Raw genomic sequence first — 22,206 nt, forward strand, 5'->3', positions numbered from 1 at the left:
GAATCTCTGCTAGCAAGCATCTCAACTTAATTATTTTTCACATGCTAAAAAATAATAATACACCAACTCAACTTTAATTTTTTTTATTTTTTCTGACAGAATAATTTCTTTACTAATTTGATTTGTTTCTGATAAAAGAATATTTATAATTTTTTTTGTTCTTCAAAATTTTTTATTCGAGAAAAAAAATCAATTTTTTCAAGAAAAATAATTTTTTAATTTTGCTCACAAAATATTTCGAGAAAATAATATTTTAGAGAAATTTTTTCGATATTTTTTCGAATAATTTTCAAAAAAAATTTCAAAATAAAATCTCAATTAACAAAACATCAAGCCTACAAGTCCTCACTTAAGCCCACAAAAAATAATAGGTCGGAGCTTTAAATGATTTATTTCAATAAAGGCCTAATATTAGGGGCTTAGTATGAGATTTTTGAGTGAAGACTTTGGACTTTAGGGTTTTATTGACAGCTCTAACCGTACTAGGTATCTTGATGATAATCATTGAATATCTTTGGTTTCCTTTTTATGTGTATCTTTTTCATGAAACTAAAGGATTTTAAGATAAAGATCAAAATCATTGACATAATATTATAGTACATCTTAGGGGTGAACATTAGGTTGGTTTCGAGCAGTTTCGGGCCAACACAGTAAAATCGCCCCAATCCACAGGTGGTGTTTGTTAGCCCAATTTTGTTTTTTTTTTTTTTTCGAGTAAATCGTATTCGGGTCATCGGATGTCAGTCGTGGGTGGATGAGTAAAAACGGGTTGGACTTTATTAGGCCTTTTTTTCATCTAATTTTAAAAAATTCTTGAAAAAATTTGGTCTTATAAATAGTTTGTTATATATAATACAACTATGGCCCATTAAAAAAAACTGGCCCAACCTATATTCATACATCACACTTGTTGTATATCTTCAATTTTTCTAGATCACAATTTTTAATCACAATATTTTATGATAACAATCAAAGTTTTGTCGTACTATTGTTCTCAAGCACATAACATTTACCATTAGCCACATAAAGTCTAGGCTAATATTAAATCACAAATTCATTATAGTCACATAACAACACGAGCAATACAAATTACATCCACAAGTATAAATTACATGGTCAACTTAATTAAAATTCGATATTAATCAAAGGAAGACAATATTCCTGCCCCATGAAGATTTATTGGTTGATATTAGCAACATAAATAATTCTTTTTCTGCATCCATATAATACAAATAAGAAGATAGAAAAAAGTTGCAGAACAAAATAACATCAGTGTTCAAAGTAGAAAGAACCAGTGATGTAATTGCTCAAGACATCATTTTAACACCTTCGACAGAAATCGTTAATAATACACAACATATAGCTAACCTAACAAAATCTATTAATTTGTGTATAGAATTAAAACTTGAAATGAGTTAGGGATATCGTATAAAAATACTAAACAACATTCAAGATGAAATGTATAATATAGATGTTGTATTCAGGCTCGTGTTCACATTAGAAAGAATCAATGACAATTTTAGAACTTATTAACATCACTTATTAGAAAATTTAAAACACATTATATATAATCAAACTAATTCAACAACAAAATTTATAGAAAAACACCCCAAGAACATTAAGAAGTTTGCTTCAGTTTTATTCTATTCTCATAGCAGTGAGACTCTAACATGAATCTATGTTTCAAATTTTAAACAAATAACTAAATCAAGTATTCAGATGCATTGCATACCCAACAATTGAATTGTAACAAAGCTAGAAAGATTAACTTAAATAGATTTTCTTATGTCAATTTTGATCCAATGCCACAAAAGAAGAAGTTGATGCAAAGATATGGTAAGCTGGTCCAACGCCACAAAAGTATGAGTCAGATGGTTTGTAATATATTATGTTGACAAGTTAGGCGGCAAAATGACAATCAAATTAAAACTTACAAATAAATCCACGTTAGAGCAAAAATAAGAAACTCACTTAAAATGTTTTTTGCTCCATCTTATCCATCTCATTTAACAACATAACTTGCAAAAATAAATCATGAATAAGTCAAAAGAACATTTAAATCATTTATAATAAACTAAAACTAAATGAAGCGCCTTACCCACTAAATCTTTTTGTTCCAAAAAGATATGGCCGACTTGTCTATAAATTCAGAATTATCTCTGAAAAAATAGTGGTCGGCTACTTGGATGTGCTATGATTGATGATGAGTCTTGTGTGACTCCAAAAAATGAAGAAAAAAAACGCAACCTATAATAAATAAAATAATTAAACATAATTAAAACAATAAAACTAATTATAATTAAAAACAGAACATAATTATGAAAAGACAAACATAAATTGGATCTTCAACTATTTAAACATAGCTTGAAGGTTCTGACTGAGAGGAAGTTAGTGGGCCACTTCCAACTGAACTTCCATTTAAATATATGATACATTAGAAAAGAGTGAATTATCATGTTATACACATATAAACATTACAAATAACAATTAATACAATTCTCATACTCCTCGTCAAATATGAAGTCTTTAAATTGGTAAAACGGCGGATTCAACCAAATATGGGTTTATATTAGAGCCTCCGCCATTTCAGGGTTTAGAGTGCTTATATATACCTCTAAAACCTACCCCCCGATGCTAAAAGAACTCTTAAAAGTCACAGTAGAAACTGGTGTAGGCATGATGTCTCTTACCATTCTAGACAAAATTGGACACCGACAAGCATTGTGTTTCCACCATATTAGAATCTCAAACTTTTCTACAAACTCTATACATTTTTCATTAGTGTACCTCTCAAGTTCATTTTCAACATCAATTGAATCATTTTCCTTTAAATGTTTCTGAAAGGCATTTTCCTGTTGTAAGTGTACGCTTGTGTGACCAACAACGGTTGTTTCACAAAGGAAAACAATAGAAGATGAAGCCTTATATGTTGTATCATAAGCATGTTTATATCATTTGTACAATTTACTAAGATTATCATTTATGTTTGTCAACAAATTTTTTTTAATTGGTTTATCACCATATGTATCATTAAAACACCACTCCACATACCTTAACTTGTATCAAAGATTTAAAATAACACCAAAGGAAATTAGTTGATTTATGTTAGATTTGTTCCCCCAATACTTGGTGTACTTTGCCAATATTTTTTTGCCCATTGATGCTAAACAAGTGTTAAGGTCTATGAATGAACGCTTAAGTTCAATAAAGATGGAAGTTAATTAGGGAAAAGCTGCATGCAAACTTGTTTGTTGTGAGGTTGAAAATATTTTTGTTGCATCATAAAAATACTTCAGAAACTGAACAAAGCACTTGCCTTTTTTCCAATCATTATTAGAGGTTGGAGAATCTTCTACGAAGTATTGCCTATAGCTTGCATCTTCATCTTCATGTTTATCAAAAGTTGGTTTAAATTTTACAGCCGCTTCCAAGATCAAATATGTTGAGTTCCACCTTGTTTTAACATCTAGACACAACAATTTATTGCTTGCAATTCCAACAAAATCTTTATATTGCTTAAACATTGCAGTTCTCTCTGCTGAATCTTACAAACCTCACAACATTTCGAATGGAAGAAATTAAAGAGTCGAAGTCTTTCAATCCTTTAGTCACCACTAAGTTGAATATGCGAGCATAACACCTCATATGAAAACAGCCCCATTTAACAGTAGCCCATTCATGTTTTTTTTAATCATTCTCTTCAATAATCCTACCACGACATCATTTGATGATGCATTATCAACTGTAAAGGTAGACACATTTCTAAGTCCTCATTCTCTCAATGCTTCCTCAAGCTTCATAGCCATTGTCTCACCTCTATGATTTGGAACCACACAAAAGCTAATGGTTCTTTTTTGGTAACTCCACTCATTATCAATAAAGTGGACTATGAGGGTCAAATAATTAAGATTTTGAACACAAGTCCAACAATTTGTAGTAACAGTCACCCTACTACAATACGACTTCAAGAACCCTTTCCACCTAATTTTTTCATCTAAATACATTTGAAAACAATCTCTTGCTACAATACGTCTTGATGGTAGGGTAAATTGGGGCTGCAATTGAATACATAAGTACTTAAATCCATCCCCTTCAACTATTTTAAAGGTTTGCTCATCCAAAATGATAAAAACAACCAAAGATTTTCTACATGCATGAGCATTAAATCTAGAGCTTGCTACAACAAAACTAGACCCCTGGCTTGTTGGAAATTGTAAAATAGTTTGATCAGGTTCAATCGCTACATTTAAAGGATGTTTTCTGCATCTTGTTATGTGATGCTTCATATTGGAAGTACCATGTTTCTTAGCTTCACAAAAATACTTTTGATGGCAGTATTTGTAATCAACAGTTGTAATTTCACAATCAAGAATTTCATTAAAGTGGATTTATTAGATCGGTTAAATTTGAACCAATATAACAAGTTAAATTCAAAATTAATCTATTAGATCGATTAAATTTGAACCAATATAACAAGTCAAATTCAAAATTGATTTATTACATCGATTAAATTTGAACCAATATTACAAGTCATATTCAAAATTGTTTATTTTATCGATGAGTCAATCGATTTAAATAATTAAATTTTTAATTTTTTGTTCTTTATAACTTTCACCCTTTACATATGCATCCTCATAATTTCACATATTACATTATTAATTAGAATTTCTCATTCAACCATAAAACACAAAACTTCATACGAAGCTTTACATTTAAAAATCAATGACAATGAGTCATAATTTTTTTACAAAATCTAAATTATCAAATTTAGAGCTACATAATATTCACTAGTTAAAAAAAAACATTATCTTCTATTAACAGTCTAAAATACTAAAATGATACAAGTGCTTCAAGCCTTTTCTATTAGTTCAAGAATCAAGTTTGCACAACGTTGTCGGACATTCATCATTTCTTCATCTTCGAATGGTTTTGATTCTCCAAATATTTGAATTATAAACATTGAAATAACAAAGTTATCTAAATCATGTGACCATAAAAATCATTAGTAGTTAATTAATACTAACTTTGAAAAAATCTATCACATACCTGCATCCATGAATCAACAAGACCACTAGATACAATGTTCAACATATGTATCATAATGTAGTAACCACACTCATAACCTTTAGGTTGTCTTTGACACTAAAATTGAATATTATATGTAAATTATAATGAGTAAGTATTATATAGATAAAAACATATAAATTATAATTGAAATTCTATATATATAATCTAAACAACTTACAATGGGAATGCTCCATGTGGGCTTGTTCTTTCTTAATCTTCGCGACTTATTATATTCACCCAAAGCTCTACAAAAATAAAATATTCATTAAAGTGTAGCAAATAAAATCACATAGAGATGAATTAGCATATAAATAAATAAAATAACATGTTTTAATGAATGCAATTGGAACAGTTTTATTACTTTGTTCATTATAGAGATGAAAAACATTGAAACTTGAAATTATTTCCACTAACTAATTATTTCCTTTTCCCTCTTTATGCCTCCCATTTCTTAAGATTCAGGGGCTCTTACATCAACAATGAGAAAAAAGGATTAAAAGCATCTATCAATTCGAAGCTCCAAAGTTTCTGCATGTTAGCTATAGGGTAATGCATGTTAATAATTGAAAAAAATAATAAAACATAAAGTTCAGCTACTATTTATTACTCCTATCTTATCAAATTATATATGTCGGCAATTCAAGAGAGGAAAATGACACCACAAGTTTGTTTTCGCGAGCTAATCATTTACTGATATAAACTCTTCAGATAAAACAAGGCAGATAAAATTATTGGGTCTATATAAAAGGTCAACTAATTTATTCACATTTCATAAATAATAGTAATAGAATAAATCATCAATATTCGATTTAGTATATGAACTACTAGTATAAAATATACAATAAGTAATCATTAAACTATTATTATTTATCAGTTTCATTTCTTAGATACTTTCTACTTAACATATTTTCATAGTTAGAAGATCAAATTAAAGAGAATAATAGTTTAACTACCAAATAAATGGTTTTCTGTAACTTTTATATAATGAAACGATGCCAATTTTTAAAATGCAAAATTTCTAGTTAAAATGTGAAGTTACATTATATAATTTCTTCATTAGGTGGACTCCATTAGGCCATATGGCCTAGTCACCTTGTGCAAGACTGCATTTGTTGTTGCATTGCATTGAATTAGATCGATCATAAAAATAACAATGCAGCAACAAGCTAGTTTTATGAATTTGTTGGCTGTCATGCAAGTAGCCATATGCTACATGCAGCCATAATTCACCATTCATTGAAAATTGGAAGGCCCAGTAGAGCTGTCGTGTACTTTTGTAAGCATATGACATTAATTAATACTGCAAATATCAATTGGGGGTTCACATGTACTCATTTAAATGCATATACTCCCGAATTAATCCCCAAATCCCAGGACAGAAAAATTGATATAAGATTAATATTGAATTTTGTTCCTTCAAAAAACAAAATTTATATTAAATTTTGTTTTTGCCACAGGTTCTAGTACTCTCTTCTGCCTTATAGACATAGTATCAATATAATTTTGTCAAAGTCTTCGTAATTTAAAGGTACACATAATATTCAACATTTTTGTATTCTAATTATTAGACTTCTATATGTTCGAATGTTTAAGACTTTTCATTGCTTTTAAAAATGTAATATGCAAAAATTAAATTGCATCCTGTCCCATAAGTTGAATACTTATAAACTCACATTCATTAGATGAAATGATATGAATGTTTGAATTGGGACTTTTCTCAAATAGGATGAGCAACACAATCAGAAGTATTGGCAAATCTGCAAGAGAAGACCAAACATGGGAATAAGATGGCTTTGAGTTTCAGGTATAATTGGGAAAGCATCCTAAAAGTGGTCCCTATAAAAACAAGGTCATTGCATATCACTTTTCCCCAATTCTGCAAAATCAAAACAATTCTTTAGCAACACATATGCTTAGTAAGATATCATCGGTTACTTTCTTTTTTTTCTACAAAATTTAGAGCGAAGATATATGCTCAATCCAAAATAGGAAAAACTTTAAGCTTAGAAAATGTTTCTTTTTTAATTTTACTATTCATTTAAACTACTTTATCTATAATTTTTTTATTACTTTATTTAATAAAATAACTGGATTTTTTAAATATCCCTGCACCTGTATATATGCATGGATACCAAGGTTTGGTATAAGTTTTTCACTTTCAATTTTACAGTTAATTTTATTCTTTTTTATTAATGTAAATAATTGTATAAAATTTTATAACTTTAATTATTTTAATATCAAACTCACTCTAGTTGAAAATAAATAGAGACACACTTTACAAGTAGCTAGAAGAAATCTTTTGAAACCATTTGCTTTGGCATCAAAAATGGTAGTTTTAGAATTTGGCTTTCGCATCAGACTCTCATTAACTACAGTGAATTACAGTTAGCATAATTAAATAGATTTTTTGCATTCACATGATTAAAGCAAGCATATAAGTAAGAACTGTGTTCTAGTAAAAAAATTGGTAACAATAATTGTGGGAAAATTTTCAGAACTAATAAGAAGATTCAATACAAGAGGAAAGCTTGTATTGTGTACAGTGTCCTAAAATTACTTCTGACAAATGAAAATTGCAGTGACCTTGAAATTCGATGATACTCTAGATTTACAACACTTACACTACACACTAATTTCTATAGTTGTCTTTATCACACCAAACCAGTTATAATGTTAAAATAGACGTGCATCACCCTGATTTTCCAATCTCACTACCAAACCAAACATAGGCATATAAATGAGGAATAAGTAAAAACGAGAAAGCAGTCCTATAGAATGCAGAAAACAATTAATAGCCATATAAATCACAATTCACTATACTGTTACATGAACTGTATCTTTCATAGCATTCACAAACTAACTATTTAAACTCATTCCTCGTATCACAAGTGACAAGCCTACAAGACTCTGAAGTGAACCACATTTGTTACTGTCGAAATTTCACCCAAGAAGGGATAACTAAAGAATATATATAACTTAAATTGACAAATGAGAGTATGAACAAATTAAGCAACAACCAACACAAATCACAAACTCAAATTGACAAATGTGTTTAAAAAATTATAGCATTAGACTTATTATTAACAGAGACAATATCACAAACACATAGCATGCAGTTTTAAAGGATGATTGAAAATTAGGATAACAACTACTACTCAAATTTCTCCATCAATTAAAGATTAATAATAAGAATAATTAACAATGAAATAATTTTAAATTGTTGAGTAACAAACAAAAATTATTAGAAAATTACCGGAGAAAGCCACAAACACTTCTCGATAGTGAAAGAAATTGATTGAAAGTTGCGCCGGACCAACTCGCCGGCGATGAAGGCTAAAAGCTGCTATTCACGTTTTCACTGAAGAATGATGAAGATTAAATGTGGAAGGATGAAAACGTTTTGACAGGATGAAGATTAAATGTGGTTGGGTTTGATGAAAAACGAATGTTGAAGGATGAAAAATGGATTTGGATTCGCGGGTTTGTGGATTTGCAGAAGGATGAAGAAGGATGAAGAAGAATGAATGATGTGGCACGGGTTTGGATTTGCAGAAGGATGAAGAAGGATGATGAAGAAGGATGAAGAAGAAGAATGAATGATTCGTGGGTTTGTGACTTTTTGTGTAGAAGGATGAAGAAAAAATGAAAGGGAATTTTTTAAGATGCGTGGGTTTAGGGAATTTTTTTAAGATGTGTGGGTTTAAGAAAAAAATGAAAGGGAATTCGTGGGTTTAGGGAATTTTTTTTTAAAGGCATGTTAGATCGGTCTAAACAAAACAGATCTAACAAAATTTATAATAAAAACAAATTTACCACTGCCATTTTTTTGTGTGTAGTCTTTTTTTTTTTTATCATAGCTTTTTGTGTGTGCAGTTTTTATTTTTATTTTTAATATGTATGTTAGATCAGTTCAATTAGAACAGATCTAACAAAGTTTACCATAATAACAAATTTGCCACCATCTTGCTTATTACATTGGATGTATAACAACCGATTTAATATCGACGATGTAACAAGGTTAAAATGCACTAGTGTGAGTTTGTGAGTTTTTATATGAAATCAACATGTGAATTTTCTATGAAATCAACATGTAGATTTTCTTAAATTCATTCAAACAAAATCAGCATGTGAATTTTCCAAAGGAAACAAATTTTTCATTGAGTGGTTGATAGAATTAAGTTTAGTTTAGCTCTTAAGTTAAATAAGTAGTTCAATTTTTTTAATGGCAATTTGGTTCAGTTTGGTTCAAAACAGTTATTTTAAGACTCCGGCTCATAATCATAATACATAATCTAAAAAAATCATGTAGTCTAAAAAACCAGATTATTAGCATAGACTTAATTACCAAGTGTAATTAGATTTAAGCCACATACTTAATTACCTAATCACATGAAACAAATTATTAGCATGCACTAGACAATAAACAAGTTAAATTATTCTAAAAAACCATGTTGTCTAAAAATAACATACACAATCTCTTTTTAACAAGTTGGTTAATAAAATATTTACAATGTGTTTAACTTACAATTTTTTGGCCTAGCTCCTTGCATGCTCCTGCTTCCTTGGTCTTGCTTCATTATTCCAAACCAGGAAAGTTCAAAAAACACTAAGTAAGTATTGAGCATAATCTACAATCTAACAATATTTAATTATAATGAAATAAACATGAATCTAAAACTAAACATAATAAACAAATCAAACATAAATATAAAACTAAAAAGTATAAACAAATCAAACATGAATGTTAAAATAAAAAAAATAAACAATAAATCATGAATCTAAAAATACAAAGAATAAACAGGTCAAACATGAAAGTAAAAAGTAAAAGTAAAAAGAATAAACAGAGCAAACATGAACATAAATTTAGGAAACCTAACTTATAACCTTAAGAATAAGTCAAAAGAACATTGAAATCATTTATAATAAACTAAAACTAAATGTTGCGCCTTACCCACGAAGTCTTTTTGTTCCAAAAAGATAGAACCGACTTGTCTCAAAATCTAGAATTTTCTTAGAAAAAATAGTGATCGACTGCTTGGTTGTGGTATGACTGATGAGGAGTCTTGTGTGACTCAAAAAAATGAAAGAAAAAAAAGGCAGCCTATAATAAATAAATAAATAAAATTGAACATAATTAAAATATTAAAACTAATTATAACTAAAAACAGAACATAATTATGAAAAGACAAACATAAATTGGGTATTCAACTATTTAAACACAGTTAGAAGGTTGTGACTGAGACGAAGGTAGTGTGCCACTTCTAGCTGAACTTCCATTAAAATCTATGATACATTAAAAAAGAGTGAATTATTATGTTATACACATATAAACATTACAAATAACAATGAATGCAATTTTTTTAAAAAGCACCGCTCTTGCTAGTACTTCCTCTAAATTCTCATACTCCTCATCAAATATGAAGTCTTTAAATTGTTAAAATGACGAATTCAACCAATTACAGGTTTATATTAGAGCCTCCACCATTTATGGGTTTAGGGTGCTTCTATATACCTCTAAAACCTTACCCCCGATGCTGAAAGCACTCTTAAAAGTCATATTAGAAACTGGTGTAGACATGATGTCTCTTACTATTCTAGACAAAATTGGATACTGACAAGCATTGTGTTTCCACCACATTAGAATCTCAAACTTTTCTACAAACTCTATACACTTCTTATTTGTGTGCCTCTCAAGTTCATTTTCAACATATATTGAATCATTTTCCTTTAAATGTTTTTGAAAGGCATTTTCCCGTTGTAAGTGTACGCTTGTGTGACCAACAACGATTGTTTCACAAAGGGAAACACTAGAAGATGAAGTCTTAGATGTTGTATCATAAGCTTGCTTATACCATTTGTACACTTTACTAAGATTATCATTTATGTTTGTCAACAAATTTTTTTTAATTGGTTTATAATCATACATATCATTGAAGCACCACTCCACATACCTTAACTTGTATTAGGGATCTAAAATAACACAAAAGTAAAGGAGTTGATTTATGTTAGATTCGTTGCCCCAATACTTGGTGTACTTCACCAACATTTGTTTGCCCATTGATGCTAAACAAGTGTTGTGGTCCATTGATGAATGCTTAAGTTCAATAAAGATGGAAGCTAATTAGGGAAAAATTGCGTGCAAACTTGTTTGTAATGAGGTTGAAATTATTTTTGTTGCATCATAAAAATACTTCCAAAACTTAGCAATGCCCTTGTCTTTTTCCCAATTATTATTAAAGTAATGGTTTCGGGTATCGTCGGATCCATATTACCCATCTAAATCCGACCATGTAGACCCATATAACCCTTTATTTTTCACCCTCCCAACCCACCAACACGAAGAAACCCACCTGTAAATTTAAATATTTTAATGGGTCGGTCGGGGTCGGTTGGGTCCTGATATGTTGTCCACCCCTAGTATGTCTACTAGCGTACCTTTTAGGATTAGTGAGATAATTGAGAGGAGAATCATCGTCTAGAGCATTAGGATTATATTAATTTTTTTTATGGGATATCGGTTAAATAATTAAATGATGAGGGTAAAGATATCTTATTAAAATTAATAGAATTGTACAATCCATCATAGTTCATTCAATAACAAAAGTTCGATACATAATTAAATACGACGTCTTTTGAATTCTAAATACTACACTGTTTTTATTTCTCTTTATGTGTAGATATGTTACAACAATTATCTATAAATGATTAATTATTATATTAATTTTAACAATAGAAAATCAAATTGTGAAGGAAATATAAAAAACTAAGAATGGATAAAATAATTTTTTAGGAAAAACTAAAACTAACTTTTTAAGTAAAACATGGAGTTCAAATAGAAGAAAAATTGGGATTAGGCTCTCATAAAGTGAGTAAAATGAACAACTACTTTGAAAGAATAAACTGAAGAAACATTAACTTTTGATAAATAAATGACTAAATTATATTTTTATCTCTTAATTTATTTTTAAATTTCACTTTAGTCCTTTAAGTTTTTTCGTTTCATTTTGGTCTATTTAAGTTATAAGCGTTTAGTTTCTAAGTTATTTTCATTCTATTTTAGTCCATTGAACTTGAGTTATCTTATGTTACAAAAATTAGACACTTTGATCTCTTAATTTACAATGTTAGACACTACCGGTAAAGACCAAAGTGTGTAATATTTGTAACTTAATTAAGAGATTAAAATATTTAATATTTAATATTTGTAACATAAAAGACTAATATGAAACAAAAATAATTTGAGAGACCAAAGTGTATTACGTTTTCAACTTAAGGAACTAAAATGAAACTTACAAAATTTAAGGGTCCAGATGTGAAACCTAAAAAAAATTAAGAAAAAAAAAGTGATTTAACCTAAATTAATCAATGATTAATATTATATTCAGATGTATGATCAATCATAAGTAATGATAATATTAACTCGTGATTTGGTCACATTATTAATTTCTTATTTGAAAGAGTCAATTATGAAAAACGTGAAAAAATAATTTAAAAAAAAAATAGGCTAAAAAAAATTGTATCCCTATATATGTAGGTATAGTATTGCCGTCCATGGATAGATCTCAACAGTGTCGTGCCATGCCATAAAGATGTATCCAATGCCTCTGCCGAATTTGATGCAAGCTAAGTATTTTACTTGTCCCTATTTTACATTTGAATTCCTGTTGAATTTTATGTTGTCCTTTATGTCATACATATATGTGCTATGCTTACAAACGAAATTACCCTTCAATAATTTGTTTATAAATTCAACTACATCTCCAAACATGTTACATTTTCTTTAATTATCATTTGTATCCCTTACTAATTAACATATATAGCTAGAGAAATTGAAAGGGATAAATAATATGGCAGATTGGGCTCCTATTATTATAGGCTTGATCTTGTTTGTGTTGTTTTCACCTGGATTATTGTTCCAGCTACCAGGGAAAGGCAGGCCAGTTGATTTTGTTAATTTCCAAACAAGTGCCATTTCAATTTTTGTTCATTCCCTTCTCTTCTTTGGTTTTATGGTTATATTTCTTGTTGCCATTAAAGTTCATATTGGCAGTGGTTAGGTGATCATATCTACTTATATATATACACCACTTGTATTGCCTAATTTAGTTATCTTCAATTTGTCATGATTATGTTATACTAGTATATTCCTTTGGTAATTAGTCTTGTAGAAGAAAGCATTATCAAAAACAAAAGTAAGCATTTTAGTTAGTTTTTGTTTGGAGGAAAGCATTTTAGTGAGTTAATGCCTTGCTTCTTAGTGAGAGCAATTTTGGTGTGTGTTTTGTATGCGGTGATCTAAATTAATATTGAAAGAATTAATTAATTTTGATAAAAGTATATTAAATATGAAATGATTTATGATTGAATATATTCACTTAAATTGATATTTGAACAAAATAAATGGCAATGTAAAAATCATGTTTTGACTCACAATCAATCAATTTTAACTTCAAGTAAAAACTAATTCTAATAAAATTAATTATAGATGATACTTAAACATGTCATAAACAATTTAACACCTCTAAAATCAATTTTGTTATTTTCAAAACAATTTTAGTGTGTGTGGATTTTGTTTATAGATACATAAATAAAATTAATAGCGAATGAAGATTAAGGTGTTTTTATTTATTTTTGTTTCGGTGTTTGGGGTTTTACATTGTCAGGATAAAGAAAACTTGTTTATCAATTACAATTGACGTGATCAAGGATTTCACCACATAGAAAATAGATTAAATGAAGAAATTTATATCAATGGAACAGGAAACCAATTAGTCTCCTGGTTGGTTCAATCTCAATAGGTTCTTATTATGTTGGAAATGACGTTGAAAATCATAAAGTGTGAATTGAAAAAATAAGAAAATTCGATATATATAACATATATATCGAATTATTTACAATAACTTGATCATTTATTTTTATTTAATTATTTATTTAATTTTAAACAACAACTTGATCATTTATGTTTTAAAATATTTACAATGTTATTATTTTTTACATAAATTCATAAAATTCATCCTCATCTTCAAACAAAACTCAGAAAATTATTAATCATTTTCAACAAAATTCATATTTTCATCAAATTCATAATTCAAAATCTTCAAATAAATTCATATTTTCATCTTCACCATCAAATTCATCAAATAAATAGCTCATATTTTAATATTTAGGTTAGGAATTTGATTTAGAGAAAGATGTAAAGAAGAAGAAGATATTATCTTGATAATTTGATGATCAAATCTTAAAGTATAAGTTTTTTATTTTATGGATTCGATGTTGTTGAAGATGAAGATATAAGTTTATTTAAAAATTTGAATTATGGATTTGATAAATATATAAAAGTTTTTGAAATTGATAATGAATTTTATAACTTTTGTTTGAAAATGGTTATAAATTTTTTAAATTTTTATTTAAAAAAATGACAATAATATTAACATTAATAAGATATAAATAATTATCTTATTATTTAAAATTAAAAGGAACTTGGTTAGAAGGAAACGCAATCACAAGGAAACGCAATGATATGCATGAGCTTAGACTCTACTTCACAATTTGGTACCATTCTAAATTTGAAGTACTTGGTTAGAAGGCTTAATACTATGCCACCATCTTGGTAAACGGACAATTCAAATTGGCCTTGTCTTCATAGATCCCCTAAACTCAACTCGAGACACATATACGCAACAGTGAAGGTAAACATGTGTTGTATGGTAGCTCCTGACATTTGGAGTGCTAACTCCAAGTCACCTAGGTATTCCCCACCCGAATACCTCCAAGATCTAACAATATTTCCTTAAGGCTCAACAGCAGACCGCCACGATCAAACTCATTTAGTTGTACTTCCCCGACATCACTAGGTTTGCCAAGTCCTACCTATATGATGTCAAAATAATCGCATTCTCAAATTCTCAATATTTATTTTTTCCCATCTGACATATGATACTCCATTTAGACCGTCATCTCATACACAAATTGGAATCACCATTATTTCATCAACTATAGGTTACTTCAATATTCTCATGACAAATTTATAGCATCACTATCATTAATCCACATCAACATCATCACATAAACACATTATAAATTTATAGCATAACAATTATTAATCATACATCATCATCATCACATAAAATTATCACAATTCATCCATCTTTTATTATCATATCTCATAAACCCATCTAATCAAACATATACATAAAATTCATCCGACACACAATATCACAATAATATCAAATACCACACTTTTAAAGAAAATAAATCAATCTACACCTTACAAATTTTTTTATTCTATATTTTAATCTCATAATTTCTATATTTTCACATTAATTAATTTATCCCTCAAAAGGCTACTGCCATAGGTAGCGAGCCTCACAAATACAGTTTTTCCGTTCATATCACAATATATTATACTCATGAATTCAAACGCTCTCTCACCCCTTACTTTATTTCAACGCTTTCACACATGAATACGATTCCACGAGCAAACAACTTTTGTTATTTGACTCTTTCCTTCGATCGATCTAACTCAACAGTTTATGGGTAAACGTCAAAAATAAGTTATGAGAAGACACTCTTAAACCTAATTTCGAAATTTGGTGAAGGAAACTTAACATAAATCAGAAAACCAATTAGTGAATAATAATATAGCCACTTTTCGCACGATCGTTTTGACATTGATTTCACTCAAATCGTACTTAGGGTGAAGAAGAACGGTGCAAAATAATGATTTCCACAAACGGAGAAGTCGGGTATTTTAGAGACATTGAGATGATTAAAAAGATGGGAAATTTTGTTTAATTGATCATCTAAATGAATAAAACAACATACTTAAATTTGGACGAAAACATGAAAGTTTTCTGAATTGTCATGAGACACCCACATCGATTTTGTATTTTATTCTCACTACTCCCGTTGCTATGTGCGGCTACCGATGTTTTCCATCATTAAAGAATAGGCAAAATCACTAAATAAATAAATATAACATCACTATTTTATATTAATTACTAAATGAGAATAAATATATATAAAATCACAATGTCACAATAAATATATAAATATAAAGAAAATCAAACATAATATTATTACTCTCCCAAGATAATTGTTTATAAAATAAATAACTAAAATATAAAATACTTAGAATTAATTAAAATATAATTATGTGCACACTTAATATTAGTCAAATATACAAGAAAATATCACATTAATTACGAACGTACATATACACGTAAAATCGCTTAAAATCTTATTCTTTTAAAATATGTACACTAAAATACTATTATTTTTAGAGAAATATCTAAGATAGTAAAATATAATATTTATTATTAATATTACTTATTTAGTCAAATGTGCACAAGATTGGCACATAACAGAAAACACACAAAAAAATTTAATCAATATATATTCTAAAATAACTTTAACGCCAAATTAATTATTTAAAATTTTATTTTATTAATAAAATAATTTATTATAAAATTTGGGGTGTTACAATTATTCCCTTGTTAAAGAAATTTCGTCCTCGGAATTTGTAGGAAACAATATGCGAATTGATATCTAACTAATCACCCTAAAGATATAGATTTATTCTAAAAACACTTTTATGACATATAAATGACTTAACATGATTGACTTACATGACCTAATAAATCAATTAACACATCATATTCAACAATTCAATTATGAAGCACATATCATGATTATTCAGTATCGTTTATAGATAAAATTAAGCATGTGCATTTAATCAAGAACAACTTACTACATTCAATTGAATTAAATAACACATATATCAAATAGGCTCTCAAGTTCAACTAACAACTCAAACAATATTCTACTAGTTTTAGTCTCCTTAAAGGATGTCTAAATCTTAACAACAATTACTCTACAGGTTTCAAAAAATTAGACATATAGAGAACCTTTTAAAATATTTCACACCTTCAGCAATTAAAAACAAAAACATATATAACAACTCAATGACATGCATTCAGTTAAGCTTTTTTTTTTTTATAAAAAAAAAGAAAAAAAAAGAAAAGAAAAGTAAAATGTATAATCATAGTGAAAAATGACAAATACTTTTATATATGGTTTCAAACACCCTCAAAATATAACTTAATTTCAAATTCATATACACACATTTTTATTATAGAACTCCTACAATAGTTCTAGGTCCTTATCAAATGAGACAATGTAGAAAAATAAGATACTAAAACAATGCATTATTCATTTTAAGCAAGTTACTTAGAAGCTCAAACATAATTAAATGAATGTTTAATTTAAGTACACACCTTCAACCTAATATTCACGCCACATAAACAATTATCAACATTCAACATTGATGTCACATAAGATTCATAGTCACTCAAAATTATTTAAGAGATGAACAAGATTTTTAACTATTTAAAAAATAAAATTAACAAGTATTCCTAACAATAATAACAACCGGTTATTGTCGCCTTTTTTTATCGATAATGAGTCATCAGGGTAGGTAGTCCCTCTTATTCATATAGCCAACTACTTAAGGTAATCATAAATATAGCCATTCAAATTCAAACATGGTAATTAAAAATATATTTAATGTGGTTCAACAGTGCGAAGAAGGCGTCACAACTTCTACTCTTTACTTCAAGTTAAACACTCACTTAATTACACATTGACAATAATTTATTTGTAATTTACAACTAGTTATAACAACAAAAGAAATGACACTAACATCAATATATAATCAATAATCTGATCGAAGAAATATAGAACTATTCTACTTCTAGATGCTCTCGACAACTCTAACTCTATACATTAATTCCCAACAATTAGAACACTTGAAGCACAAACAATTTAATATATACATAATCATATACACATTCACATAATTAATCCAAAATTAGCACCAAGATTTAACGTTCATCTCATATCTCAAACGATGTAACCTATCCTCATAGAAATCTCATTGCTCTAAATTGATCACAATTATATTTTCTTTTGAATTAATTAATCATCATCACGTAAATGTTACAATAAACTAAAGCAGATAATTTCCAAGTAGCAGATATAAAAAATAATTGTTTACTAGAAGATACAACACATTATCAAATCAAATTGAATCAGCTAGTACATAAAACACTTTAAAGGTTACACATCTTTCTAAAATTTGATTTCTAAGCTTAAATTATTATAAAATGTATCACTAGATTCATGTCTAAATAATTCAAGTCTAAATAGCATATATAATAACTTATACTAGATTTTTTTGAGCAAAATTTTCCGCGGATAAAGAAATTTTTTTTCCAATAAAATAAAAACTTTTATAAAGCAAGAAACACTTTAAACTCATTTGCTTCTATAAAACAAGAAATCTCTATAAACTTGATTTATCTATAATTTCTTAATTTAATTTCAAAAACTTACTAATACTTATAACATTTTGATACAAAATGTCTTATCTAATTAAATAAAGTAAAATACAATTTACTAATCTTATTTTTGGTATCACCAATCAGAGCGGGGTTTTTCCCAAAATTGAACTTCAAGACTCATTAACTTGTAATAAATATGATTTCCCAAACGCAAGGTCAAACCAATCAAACACAAACAATGAAGAATGTAAGTTTTGAAATCATGTTAATAGTATATTATAAGTAAGGATAACACAATATCATACTCACAATACTGTATATCAAAATATGTAAACAAATAGTACTATATTATAACATCAAAGTTACTCAAATAAAATAATTATCTCATTATAATGTGCACCAAATCATCTAAGAGTAATTATTATTACTTTTGAAAAACATCAATCACAACAAAACAATCAAAATGAAATGCAATATGCATGAACTTAGACTCTAATTCACAATGTGGTACCATTCTAACTTTAAGGTACTTGGTTAGGAGGCTTGATATTATGCCACCATTCCGGTGGACGAACAACTCAAATTGGCTTTGTCCTCATAAATCCCCTCAACTCAACCTGAGATGCATATACGCGATAGCCGAGGTAAACGTGTGTTGTATGGTAGCTTCATATATTTGGAGTGCTACCTGCAAGTCACCTAGGAATTCCCCACTCTAATACCTCCAAGGTCTAACAATCTTGCCTTAAAGCTCAATAGCAGACCGCTACCATCAAACTCATTCAGTTGTACTTCCCCGGAATCACTAGGCTTCTTAGGCCCTACCTATATGATGACAAAATAATCTCCACTTCACAAATTCTCCATATTTATTTTCTTCCCTCGTTGGCCTATGATACTCCCATAAAACCTGTGACACCTTAAACTCCAAAATAATATATATAATAATTTATATCATATTTCTATAAAATTTGCAGCGGATAAATAAAAATATGTTTCCAAGAAAATAAAAACTTTTATTTTTAATTTAGGATATCACGTTGCTAAAAAATCAATAGGAACACTTTAAACTTCTTTAGTCCTATAAAATAGTGCAATCTCAATAAGATTGATTTCATTCTAAAAACTTACTAGTACTTATAAGATTTTCATATAAAAAGTCGTTTCAAATTAAATAAATAAAATATTCTTTATTCCCGGTATTACCTATCAGAGCGGGATTCATCCCAAACTTCAACATCAAGATTCATTAATCTATAACAACTGCAATTTTAGAGAGAAATTGGGATGGTTAAAAATCTGGGAAAATGTGTTTAATTGACTAGCTAAATGAATAAAACAACATATTGAAATTTGGGCGAAAACGGAGGAAATTTCTTAAAACAGTTATCGAACACCGATGTCAATTTTCATTCCTTTTTATGTTATTGGGGCTCAGACAATTCTATTCCTATTACATACACCTTCTTCCTCTTTCGGTAGGTTTCCTTTTTCCTTTTTTTAATTATTAGTTTTTTTTTTTATAATTATTTAATTAGGTTTTACTTTTGGGCCTAACCCATAAAATACATTTTAATCCTTTATTTTATTTTATTTAATAAAATCAACAATTATCAAAACTAATTTTTTTTAACACTTCCTTAAACAATCTCATTAATATAACATTACTAATATTTTAAAACTAATATTTTATGCAATAAAGTAATTAATCTTTAAAATATATTAATAATCAAAATTCTCATATTCCAAATAATCACTATAATAATACTTGTTTTTCCAAATATACAAATTAAAATATTATCATCATTAAAAAATAGTCAAAATTATAAAATATATAAATATAACATCAATACTTTATATTAATTACTAAATCACAATAAATATATATAAAATCACAATGTCATAACAAGTATATAAAAATAAAGAAATCAAACACAATATCACTATTATCTCAAAATAATTATTTATAAAATAAATAAGTAAAAATAGAAAATAGTTATAAATAATTGAAATATAATTACGTGTATACTTAACATCAATCAAAAGCACATAAAAATAATGCATTAATTGGATACACGTATCTATACGTAAAATCACATAAAATTTTATTCTTCAAATTATTACACTAAAATATATAAGATAATAAAATAAAATATTTATTATTTATATCACTCATTTAATATAATATGTATCAAACTAGCACATCATAGAAAAATCCATATATCGAAAATTAATCACAAAGTTTATCAACATAAATTCTACAATAATTTTAACATCAAATTAATTATTTAAAATTCTATTTAATTAATAAAATAATTTATTATAAAATTTAGGGTGTTAAAAGACCGTGATCTCAAACACAAATTGGAATCACCATTATTTAATCGACTCTGGGTTACTTCATTATTCTCATCACAAATTTATAATATTACTATTATTAATCACACATTATCATCATTATATAAACTCCTCATAAATTCATAGTATCACAATTATTAATCATACATCATCATCATCACATAAAATTATCAAAATGCATCCATCTTTTTATTACATCACATAAACTTATCTAACCAAACATATACATAAAATTCATCCGACACCTAGTATCACAATAATATCAAATACCACACATTTAAAGAAATTAAATCAATCAACACCTTACAAATATTTTTACTCTATATTTTTATCTCACAATTTCCAAATTTGCATATTAATTAATTTATCCCTCAAAGGACTACTGCCGAACGTAACGAGCCCCAGATGAATTGTTAGGAAATACGGTTTTTCCATTCATCTCACAATATATTATACTCATAAATTCAAACATCTCTCACCCCTTACCTTATGTCGATACTTTCACACACGAACACGATGCAACGACCAAATAGCCTTTGTTCTTTGAATTTTTGTCCTTCTATCGATCTAACTCAACAATTTATAGGTAAACGTCCAAAATAAATTATGAGAAGACACTCTAAAAACTAATTTCGAAATTCGATCAAGGAAACTTACCATAAATTAGTAAACCAATCATTGGATAATATAGACATTTTTCGCACGATCGTTTTGGCATTGATTTTACTCAAATCGGACTTACGGTGAAGAAGAACAATGCAAAATAACGAATTCCACAAACCGAGAAGTCGGATATTTTAAAGAGAAGTTGGGATGGTTAAAAAGCTGAGGAAGTGCGTTGAATGGACTAGCTAAATGAATGAAACAACATACTTAAATTTGGATTAAAATGTAGAACGTTTTTTAAACAGTCGTGAGACACCGACATTGATTTCCTATTTTATTCTCACTGCTCGTGTTGCTACGTGCGGCTGCCATCATTACAGAATAGTCAAAATCACAAAGTAAATCATAATAAATATATATAAAATCACAAATGTCACAACAAGTATGTATAAATAAAGTAAATCAAACACAATATTATTACTATCCAAAGATAATTTTTTATAAAATAAATAACTAAAATAAGAGATACTTAGAATAAATTAAAATTTAAATATGTGCACACTTAATATTAGTCAAACATATAAGGAAATATAACACTAATTACGAATGTACATATACATATTAAATCACTTAAAATATTATTCTTTAAAAGTACTCTCTTCAACTTCACTATTGAAGTCCCACATTGAAAAATATATTCTCTTACACTCTGTTCTTCTTCTTCTTCTTCTTCTTCTTCTTCTTCTTCTTCTTCTATGTAAGGTGCACACCACCAGCACATAAGACAATAATAAGCAATGAGAAAATTGATCTAAGAAGATTGATTTTTGAGACT

At 27.9% G+C, this 22,206-nt stretch overlaps 1 protein-coding gene across 1 annotated transcript; it reads left to right on the plus strand.

Annotated features, from left to right (window-relative positions):
• The first annotated feature begins 12,748 nt into the window (after window positions 1–12,748).
• Window positions 12,749–13,351, plus strand: LOC101492304 (uncharacterized). Its single transcript, XM_004515922.3, has one exon. It carries the CDS (start codon window positions 12,915–12,917, stop codon window positions 13,122–13,124), a length of 210 nt encoding a protein of 69 aa, XP_004515979.1. The 5' UTR covers window positions 12,749–12,914; the 3' UTR covers window positions 13,125–13,351.
• The last annotated feature ends 8,855 nt before the right edge of the window (window positions 13,352–22,206 follow it).

This window comes from Cicer arietinum, chromosome 3 (assembly GCF_000331145.2).
Source record: "Cicer arietinum cultivar CDC Frontier isolate Library 1 chromosome 3, Cicar.CDCFrontier_v2.0, whole genome shotgun sequence".
NCBI classification, from domain to species: domain Eukaryota; kingdom Viridiplantae; phylum Streptophyta; class Magnoliopsida; order Fabales; family Fabaceae; genus Cicer; species Cicer arietinum.

Excerpts from the sequence above, each read along its gene's own strand:
- LOC101492304 (XM_004515922.3), top strand. The coding sequence starts at position 12,915 with ATGGCAGATTGGGCTCCTATTATTATAGGCTTGATCTTGTTTGTGTTG.